General features: G+C 41.9%; 1 protein-coding gene across 1 annotated transcript; it reads left to right on the top strand.

The window, feature by feature from the left end:
* The first annotated feature begins 203 nt into the window (after positions 1-203).
* On the top strand, positions 204-10,653 carry LOC139283924 (TBC1 domain family member 10A-like). The gene is made up of 9 exons (XM_070904022.1): positions 204-838; positions 2,347-2,446; positions 4,178-4,285; positions 4,633-4,739; positions 4,830-4,944; positions 5,857-5,922; positions 6,424-6,613; positions 6,730-6,884; positions 8,006-10,653. The coding sequence occupies exons 1-9, from the start codon at positions 657-659 to the stop codon at positions 8,609-8,611; spliced, it is 1,629 nt and encodes a 542-aa protein (XP_070760123.1). The 5' UTR covers positions 204-656; the 3' UTR covers positions 8,612-10,653.
* The last annotated feature ends 415 nt before the right edge of the window (positions 10,654-11,068 follow it).

Below are 11,068 nucleotides of genomic sequence, written 5' to 3'. Positions count from 1 at the left end.
GACTGCAAAAAAAGCTCAGGATTAGTGATGTAGACTATACAACCGATCTGCTCTGCAAGTAGTGCATTTTTTCCATATAACGCTATAAGATTCACTTCCTAAGGCAGCCACTAGGGGTAACCGTGACATTAAGACAGTGAAAGCAACCCAGCTGCAGGTCGAGACAAAATCTGTCCAGCACACTCGGGATGACAGGACAGCGAACCAAGACGCCGTTGGCTGAGAACATAATAAACTAGTCTGGTAACCAGCTAACATAGTTTATGAATAACTATGAAAAATAAGCTGATAATAACGCGTTAGTTTGTTGAAGGTAGGATCAATATAGAAATAGTTCTGGGTCGTGTTGGCACGAGCAATTGAGGCTAACTTCAACTTCGTTAGCAACACACCACTGGCTAGCTAATGTTAAATCCGAATAAGCAATCAAGTTAACCTAGCTAGCTAACGTTACGCACAACCTGACAGTTGTAGCGTCACGTTAGACAACATTTACATAGAGAACAGCAGCTGGAAAGTTAAACTCACGTCGAGAAATCATGGCGTCGATGCCGTTTGATTCGACAACATATACAGAGGAACAGTTTTGACTTTGGGCTGTCAACAAGCTCGCTGACGTTAGCTATCCTGGCTAGCCAGCTAGCTTTCTTGCTACCATGGCCAAAATAGAGAACGGCCGTCAATCGGTGGACACAAGGAGTATCCGGACTATTAGCAGCAGTCACATTGACGATGAAAGCTCATTGGGATCAGACTCAGAGATCAACGGCTTCACCAGCGACAGACAGACCGATAAATATGGATTTATTGGAGGGGCACAGCAGCATACGGAGGCATCGTAAGTTTGTTTCAACTGTGCTAGTGATTCATTGCCATTGACTTCACCTGTGTTGTGTTTCCAGTGCAGTCTCGGCTAACTAAAGTATTGGCAGTACATTGTTTTTAATCTACTTCAGCCGAAGTTGAGAGCAGGGTTGAGAGTGTAGCAGTTAATCTAGTTATGAAGACATAGTTGTGTTAGTGGTGTCTTGGTGCCTCTGCACAACAGAGCTCCTAACCAGCTTGCGTGGCACAATGTGGTTTTTTTTTTTATATCCAGCGTTTGCCTCATGCAATATGGCAAATATAAAAGCTAGAGGAAAGCAGATGGGATTTATAACATGAAGCACAATTCTTCTTCATTCCGTCATGTAAACCATTTTGTCATGTAGATATTACTTACTACATAGGTCTTTTGTGGGAAAAGCTGAAAAAACAATTCACACTGACTTGTTTGTTACGTTTCCATTTGAATAAATGTATTCATAGCGTTTTAGGCAAGTTGCAGTGTTTTTTCTAAGAAGGCCTTTCTGTCTTCCCTTTTTTCTACTGGGGGCCTGAAGCCTACATCACAGCACTGAAATAGTGGAAGGAGTGAGTGAAAGTCGTGCCAAGCACTGGCTGGCTGGGAGCTTCCTGTTTTCTGGAGTTTTGGCAGACTTGGAGCCACAGCTCTGGTGCCCCGTTACTAGAGGGCCTCTTTTGGCTCTCAGTTTTATAGGTGGTCACAAACCGGGGTTTAACTCACACTATTTGGCAGTGATTGAAAGTAACTCATCATTGCTTAAGGTATATAGAAGCTGAAGCTGGAGTTGAACATATTGTTGTACTGATCCCCAACATATAACCTACAACTTTTTTTAACTGAAAGAGGGTTGTCCCAAGTAAAAAAAAAAAAAGCGCTATTTGAAGTTGTTTGAACCCTACAATTACAGGCTTGTGCTGATGAGATAATTGCATACCTTAGTAAAGCATCAGACCTCATTCATAATGTAGGTTAGACTTGCCTACATTTTCTTTTTTCTGTCGGAGAACAGTATGTGCAGTCCCTCATTTTTCTTGCCTGTAAACGTTTTGAAATTAAATTACATCACAAGACAGACAAATCCTCGCTGCAGCTCTTTGAGGTCAAACAGGCTTTGGCATTAAATGTGCTAAATCTGAGTTAGTGTCCTTTATAGTCTCCTCAAAACAAGGTTAGTAGTTATTTTTGACTCATTGCGCAGTATACTGACTGCATATGAGTAATGGCCACACACGCAGATTCTTGTTTTTTGTTACACCCTCCCAACATAAAAGAGCCAGCTGCTAACAGCTGCCAACAACTTTTTTTATGTTTGTCCAATTAAGAGGTTTATTTCAGACTGACCTTATTGGAAAATATTCAAACTTTTTTTCACCTGGCCCATGCTTGCTCTCGAAAAATAAGAATAGATTACATGTTGTCCAGTCTCATTTGGTTTAATATTGATTTAATGTGCAAAATAATAATTTATCTCTCCCATCTTTTCTTCTTTGTGTCCCCAGAGCTCAGGATTTGCCTCCAGAGGTGCTCAGGCAAAGGGAGGTGAAGTGGCTGGACATGCTCAGCCACTGGGACAAGTGGATGATTAAGAGATTCAATAAGGTCAGCAAGTGTTAACTCATTAATACAAAATGTCAAGTGGCTTGTCTGTATGTCTTGTATGGTGCTAGCCATGTGGATAGGCCAGATATGGATTGGTTCTGTTTTTCTAAAAGGTTTCTAAAGCGGGTATCTCAGCTTTACCTCCATTGGCTCCAGGCAGATTTCACTCCTGAGTAGTTTTGTACACATGATCAGACAAGGCAAATTTAATTGCTCAAGTATTTGGTTGCACAAGGACAAGACTTTTGTGCACACATTGTCTACAGCTTCACTTGTCTAGCTGGTTCTGTGTGAAACACTCAGCAATTCAGCACAGAGCTGCAACTTCACCTTGTTTCCATGAGTCAGCAGCAGGGCAGGACACAACCCATCCCTTTATCGCCGCATGCGCCATGTGACAAATTGACAGTCTCAGATTCAGGGTGGGGCTGTATTGACTTCCTGTGAAACAACCATGTAATAAAGGTCCTGTAAATATAAACTATAGCTGGACTCAAGTGTAAGACAGCTTTTCAGAGTGGGAAGCACCTCACGAGAAGCAGAAACTGTGTATTTGAGCTGCAAGTTTTCATTTGCCTGTTGTATGGGTAGGCTCAAGAGTTGGGCAGTTAAGGTCAGGGTTTCTGATCCTTTATTGTGCTCCTTTGGGTCACAATAACTTTACAGCAGACATTCTACTCTCCTTGGGGCAGTGTGCCAGCTTCATATCAAAAACAAACAAACAAAAGATAAATAGTAAGAAATGGTAATGCAGGTCAAACCAACATCAGTGTCAGTGGCTTATTGGAACACTAGGATAAAATTTGTTTTTTACATCAACTGTTGTGTCAAGAGTGGCTTGTAGCTCTGTATGAAAGATTTTAGCTGCACCTCCACTTGGACACCCTGCTCGAGTTAGGTGACATGTAGTTGCATGCCATTGTGCACAGTCACTACATACAGTTTGGGTCCATTAAGGCCACTATATTCCTCTTCCATTCAGATTCAATACCATGCAAATAAGCGATTTTCTTGAAAAAGCATCTCTGTAGGATTTCATAAATTGTAGTGTATACATAAAAGATGCAGTCAATGCCCAGGTATCTGTGGTCAAAACCATTTCCCTCCTAACTACTGCAGTATATTTGAAGTCCTACCTCACCTTACCTGTGAGGCCCTTCCTGGGTAAAGTTCTTATTGAGGACAAACAAGGGATGTTGTATAACCTGAACTGTGTTATTGGTCAATGTATTAGAGTGGAATTAAACTAAAACAAAATACAGCACCAAAGTATATCACATGACTCTACTGATTTGTAGTAATATGTACAATTGAGGCCTTTAGAGTATCTCAAATAACAATGTTAATATTCCTGGAATCTTGTTACAGATGTAACAGGTCTTTGATGAAATAGTCGCCACATAGTATAAGTCAAATACATTTCCAGTTAACCTTGGTATTATTATTAATTTCACACTTGTCTATAAGACATTTTGCATGAACTTTGTAGTGATGGTTACCTACTATGACATGCGTATGGATGTTAGAGGTGTTACTGGTTTGAACAGATAACCGCATTTCACATGTATTCAGGAAAAGGAACCAATACCAAGTGGCAGGTGCTTTGACCACTGACTGTATATACTTTACCAGCTCGCATTATGCCTTACTTGGCTTGTGGCAAGTCAGTGTCACACATGTTCCCTTTGTGTCTTGCTTTATTTGGTGAACCCTTGTTCCTCTGTGGCTCAGGTGAGGCTGCGGTGCCAGAAAGGAATCCCTCCTGCCCTCCGAGGCCGTGCGTGGCTCTACCTGTCAGGGGGGAAGATGAAGAAAGAGCAGAACCAAGGAAAGTTTCAGGTCAGAAAGCTTTCTCTTTCACTTCCTCCTCACAGCTTTGTTTTTGCTGTATTTTGGGCTCATTTCATTTTTAAATTTCATTTGAAATTGTTACTGAAACTGTGGCCATGCTACCAGTGTTACTTGTTTGGTTGATAAACCTGATGTATTCTAAACATGGCTAGAGCCAGTTCCTGTATAGTTCAGGAAGATGTTTAAGAGCTGATAATACAGATGTAATTCTTATTCAGGATAGGGAAATAAAATCTTTTAAAGCAAGAAGTATTTCTGAATTGTTTCGATTTGAAAGCACATTGGCCTCAATGCTGTTAAAGACATCTCACAGTCTCCTCCATGTGGTTTGCCAGGAGCTGGATAGCCAGCCGGGGGAACCCAAATGGCTAGATGTGATTGAGAAAGATCTCCATCGACAGTTTCCTTTCCATGAGATGTTCGTGTCACGTGGAGGACATGGGTAAGCTGTCTGACATGATTATACACTGGAATGGATGACAAAGTTTGTCTGTCTAACTGTTTTGTGTATTGGTGTTTTGACCCTCTGCAGGCAGCAGGACCTGTTCCGTGTTCTTAAGGCCTACACTCTGTACAGACCAGAGGAGGGATACTGCCAGGCTCAGGCTCCCATTGCTGCTGTGTTGCTTATGCACATGCCTGCTGAGGTACGTCTTCCCTCCACCACAAACACCGTATAAACTGCCTTGTTGGGATGTGAGTGTACTGTCACCATACGTTGGTAGGCTTTGTGATTCTGTAATGGCTGTGGAGTTATTGGTTGTCTGAACCAGTGCTAAATATCTGAAGGCTTGTTGTTGGTGAAATCCAACTTAAAATAGATATCATACATGCTTTTTTTAAATATTTTACAGCTCTGTTTTGATTTGTGAACTTCAACAAGTCTATTTTTAAGATGAACAGTTCAGAGACGGACTGTACAGATGATGTCATCTGGAGATAAATCCTGGAGCTGCTCCAGAGACTGAGTAATGGCTCATAACTCAGAACATTATGACAGCAGCCAAGGTGACTTTTTTGGGGTGCAGATGTAGATTCCAATAAAACCAGTAATGCCTGTAGCAAAATTCCCAAAAAACCCATGGAGTAAGTGACTAATTGTGTGTCAATGGATCATTTCCAAGAAGTGTCATCTGATGCTATCATCAGTTCAAGTCTTAATGCTCATTTCAATTCAACAGTCCCAGCGTAGTTGTTTGGGCTTGTAAATATCATCTACTGATATCTGGCAATTATCATTTTGGTATGTGAGTTTTTGAAGTAGCATGAGAAAACTAACAGAGCTCTCAAGAGGCAAGTTTATTTGGCTTAAGGGGAAAGTTTTCTGAAATCTTGTTAATCATGCAAACAAACTGCATCAATCAAGAACATCAGCAAGAGTTAAAATGAACCAACTGGCATATGATGAACGCCAACAGAATGTAGAGGACCGAGACTGCCTTCCTCAAAAAGTCAACATTTCCGGTATTAACCTGCCCTCTGTGTGAACACACAGAAGTGTCCTGTAAAAGGAGCCGTTCCACCTAGTCCCCTGACATCATCTGTGTGTGTTTCCACAGGATGCCTTCTGGGGGCTGGTCCAAATTTGTGAGAAGTATCTTCCTGGCTACTACAGTCCTGGCCTGGTGAGACTGAGACACGCAACACAAGCATGCATGATGACATCACCAGGTGTTGGAAATGCGGAGAGAATATAACTGTGTCTGACTTTGCTGTCACAAGAACTATAATCCAGATTAATTGAGCGGGCTTTCGCGTGATCACAGTAAACCTGGAATGTGCTGTTGTTGCTGCAGAGCGCAGAGTGTGACACAAGACTTCTGACGTTCTCACTTGCTGATGAAACCAGTGGGGCGTTGTCAGACCATAATTTATTATTGGATCATTTACTTTCACAACAACATGAGTGAACTATCTTGTGTAATTCATATTGCCTGCTGTTTTGTGTTCGACATTATTGTGTTGGTGTTGTATACTTCATTTTAAATGGAAACGAGACTTACTTATGAAGTGTTTGCTCATGAAAACATCGCATGGAGCTACGTATCAGGTTTCAGCCCTGACAATGCAGAGCACAATGGCTTTTGTTTCCTCTGTTAATGCTTTCCTACCTGTGCCTCTTTCAGGAAGCGATACAGTTAGATGGAGAGATCCTGTTCGCTCTGCTGCGACGCGTCTCCCCACTAGCCTTCCGCCATCTGGAGAAACACAAGATCGACCCCATCCTCTACATGACAGAATGGTTTATGTGTGCCTTCTCCAGGACGCTGCCCTGGGCCTCTGTGCTGCGCGTCTGGGACATGTTCCTCTGTGACGGTAACGATGGCTTACAGCACTGTAGTTGCAGCGGTACCAGATGTTGTAGACGAGCAGTACGTTAGAGCTTCTTCACACCGATGCTTAATCACCTGGCTTTTCTCCCCCTCTCCCAGGAGTGAAGATAATCTTCCGTGTCGGTTTGGTGCTGCTGAAGTGCATGCTGGGAACCCGGGAGAAGCTGAAGGCCTGCCAGGGCCAGTATGAAACCATGGAGCTTCTCAGGGCCATAGAGCCTCGATACATGCAGGAGGGTTTCCTCGTCCGAGAGGTAACAGCATAGAAGCACCAGCATGATGTAGTGACCAGGGAGACAATCCATTAACCAGAATGCGTATGTTGAAGTTAGTTGAAAGTTTCCAAAAAACTCAAAGGTTTATGTCACACAAGGGCTCGGCCATATAGAAAAACATGCATTATAATTCAGATAATTTCCTATTTCCTCCTCATGGTATTTTTTCCTTTTGCTTATCTAAGGCTGGAATGCCAGCTGATGAAAACCACAACCTAAATTGCATTCCTCTGTTGCAGGTTTTTCATTGACTGACTTTTCCCACATACCTTTGTTATATATTTAGTATGTTTTTTCCAGTTGTTGGGTGAGGAGGTAGCGTGGATCATGCAGTTTGTGTTGTTTTCGATTCTGTTTAGAAAATGCAACAAAAAACAAAACATTAATACCAAATTGTTTTGGAAGATATTTTGCTTTACATAGGCCCATTTTTGTGTACATCTTTCTGCACAGCCTGTCCAATCACAACTAGCCAGAGACAAGGTGATCTGTGGGGTGTGTTTGAGTTGAATCCAGCTGTTAGAAATAGATATAAAAAAGTAAAGTTATGCATATATCCCACATTTTTTCAACATGAATATCATTACATATGACAGATGTACAAAAGCATTTACTAAGGTTTGGTTAAGACATGGACAGTCTTTGTGAATGGCAAGAAGTCATATTGCACTGGCATAAGCCTTTAATAATGTAGTGGAGTGTTGTGTCACTCGTGAACAATGGGTGTTCAGAAATGCAACCGAGGAAACGGTCAAGGAGACTCTGAGAATTAAAGTGATACAGAGACCAATTGAGCAGAGTGCTGGCTGGTCAGTGTCTGGTTCCTGTGCCAAGTTTTGAGTGAGTCTCTGTCCAGGCTAACAATACCACCTCTTATATGAAGGGTTGTCTTGACTGTGGGTCACCATGCATCCACATCAGCCCTGAGGCCCTTTGGCATTTACTGACAAAGTTCACGTCTTTAACACAATGGTCAAACATGAAAGAAACATACTGTATTTTCCAGCAGGGGCTGGTCTTTTTTCCACATATTTCCTTTGAAAATGATCTATGTGTCAATGACTCCAGCTGTGAGCTGACTGTGTCTCTTCCTATTGCAGATTCTGGAGGTGCCGGTGACAGCGCGAGATGTGGAAAGGGAGAATCACACCCAGCTGAAGCGCTGGAAGAAGAACCGCGGGGAGCTGAATTTCAAATCGCCCCCGAGGATGCACGGCGCTCGGCTCATCATGCTGGCTGAGCCGCCGACACGCCAGGACCTGCTGCAGAACCCCACCATTGTACTTGAGGTGCCACAGCCTCTCCCACAGCTGAAGAAGGGCAAGGAGGAAAAGAAAAGCAAGAAGAAGAAGAGCAGCATGAAGAAACCGCTGCCCATCGAGGAGATCCCTAACCCTTACTCTCTCCCCAGTGACCATCCACCTCCACCCTCAGATCCACCAGCCCCACCTCCAACCAGCAGCGAGATACCAGAGACTGTGCCACTCACTGTGCCACTCAGTGTGCCACTCAGTGTGCCACTCACTGTGCCACTCACTGTGCCACTCAGTGTGCCACTCACTGCGCCACTCACTGTGCCACAGACTGAAACAGACTCACCTCACCAGCAGCAAGAGCCTCCTACAGACCTTCCCCCTGCCAAAGAATCTCCTCTTCAGCGATCCACACAAAGCCTTAGCAGCACAGAGCAGGATACATACCTGTAGCTCTAACAGCATTCAGTATGTGCGTGGGTGTGTGTGGACGAAGCACCAGCACCCTTCAGCCAACAACCAGCCAAGCTTTTGCCAAGGTCTCTGATTGGCCAGCCACAATTATTCAAGTGTTGGACTGTTTTGTATTCATCTATTCATTTCAGACACCGTTTTGCCTATGACATTATTGGTATCACTGCTAACGTGTAAAACTACTTTGATGCTTTCGCCATTTTTCCACGTGAAGCTGATGTTACCTCCTCTTGATGTTCTTATTCAGACCGTAAGTCTTAGTATCCTGTTTGCAAAGGAGACATGTTACTGCATTATTGGGAGCAAAGTCATTTCTTCTGAGCGGTGCGGTTCAAGGTTTAACTGGGACTTAAGGAACAATAAGGTGCCACAGCTTATGCAGTTTTTCTATACATTTCCACTCAAACACTATTGAGTTAATTAGTAATACTGTGCAGCAGTGGATACAAACTCTGCGCTTTTCTTAAGTCAGTATATTTCATTTGGGGTTTTGTTCAGTAGAGGGCAGCCTCGCAGAGGTTTCAGCTGTGGTTTCCTGTTGCATTCCCTTTCAGTGAAGCTGGTCACAGCAGGGATGGGATTTCTTTAAGGATGCACTAAGTTTGGGAGGTATTATTCTGAGATTAAGGTTAATCTTTTTTTCCACTAGGGAAACTTCTGCATTTCATGTTTTATATTCTTAATCATCTTCCTGATCGAAGAACACACCACATTGTGTTCAAGTCTTTTTCTACAAGCTATTGTAGCTATTTCTATTTATTTAAAGAACAGTTAAAACATGACATTTGTTGTTTGTGCATGCCCTGCTAGTGCACAAATGGTCACATTTTTTCAGCGTTGTTGAATTGATGTGGTTTAACTCTGTATAGACTCCAATATTCACTGTGCCAGGCACTTCCAGCCACTTTAGAGCACCAGTGATTCATGTTACTTTGGCAGCAGAGAGGAGAACACTGGACATTCCTCACTGTTTGACACATTCCTGCCTTGTTAAAAGATAATAGGTCTAAAAGCTGACTCTTGCCAAATGCAAATCTGTATAATGTGTGTATGTGTGACATCTTGGACAGTAAGATTGAAAATCACCTAATGGTGCTGACTTCCTCTTGGCGTTGGAGCCAAGAAGATGTTGTGGTGTCTGTTTTTCTTTATATAATTTGCTAGAATTTCCAAAGCAGATCAAGACTGCATTGTTTTGAGATGACCTACGGCCGCTACCTGTGATCAGGCTTATTCTGTTAGTACAGTCAAGAAGGCGTCATGTAATTTCAAGATTATTATGGGATATTTGTATCATTTCTCCTTTGAAAACCTGGCTCTTTCTCTGGGAAATAAGGAGACATGCAGGGGCTGTTAGGCTTTTTTTTTTTTCCCAAAACATATTGGACAATCCTTTCTGACGGTCCAAGTCCGTTTTCTAACTTTCATCACAGTGACAGAAAGGTAAAGGGAGTTTTGACAAGCATAAGCACACATGTAACATGTGTTTGTGTATATAATTAATATAAAAAAAAAGTCTGCTAAAAAATGCATGTGTTGGTCAGTTATAAAAAGCAAAGGGGTTTAAAAGGATAACATGTTTTCTAGCTGCCTCTCGCCTGTATGCAATAGTTTCCTAGTTGCTTATATTACACACCTCACATTTTGCTAATGTTATATTTTAATTTAATGCTCATTATGTAGATATGACATGTAAAATAACAATTTGTTTTGTAATGAAATCTATTTTTCAATCTATAATGCTATATTTTATTGAGCGGTTATGGAAACTGCAGAGGGGACATTTCTAAATCATTTGAAGTGCAGGACAGCATGTGTTAAATCAACATTTGTAACACTAGAAAAAAAGAGTTCATCTGAAATTTGGGGGTAACATTTGCAAGTGAAAATGTTTGTCTTACTCTGAAGACGGATTGGTATTATTTTACCGTTCACGTTAGGGTTATAAAAGAGATGTTTAACAACCATGGGGCAGTATGCATCATCATGAGTTAAAATTTTACAAATAAATCTTTGTTTAAAGCCAACTTAAAACCTTTTTTTGTTGCATGTTTTATTGATAACTATAATGTGGGTAAATTAGTTTTCTGGCTGTGTTGTCCCTGTTGTACATTGCATCTTGTTTTCACCACCAGATGGAGCTCCAGAGTCATCACTATGAAATGAATCGGTGGTTCCTAAAATGGGTATTTGCATGGTGCTGTGGCACCCTGGGGCGTCTTGTTGAAGGGCCAAAGGTGTCCCAAGATGTGTTGACTTCCATTTTTACTCTACATTTCTGATCATGTTTCACCACAAAAATCAGCTACAGTATTGTATTACATTTTCAAACATAAGATTAAAGCAATGGCTATCAAAATCGCTGTTTTAAAAACCCTGTTAAATGTGCAGCAAGGCGACAGCTGACATTGATGACGTGACACCTCTACTTTTGAA

Source organism: Enoplosus armatus, chromosome 4 (genome assembly GCF_043641665.1).
Source record: "Enoplosus armatus isolate fEnoArm2 chromosome 4, fEnoArm2.hap1, whole genome shotgun sequence".
Lineage (NCBI taxonomy): Eukaryota > Metazoa > Chordata > Actinopteri > Centrarchiformes > Enoplosidae > Enoplosus > Enoplosus armatus.
This window is presented reverse-complemented; position numbering and strand designations above follow the sequence as displayed.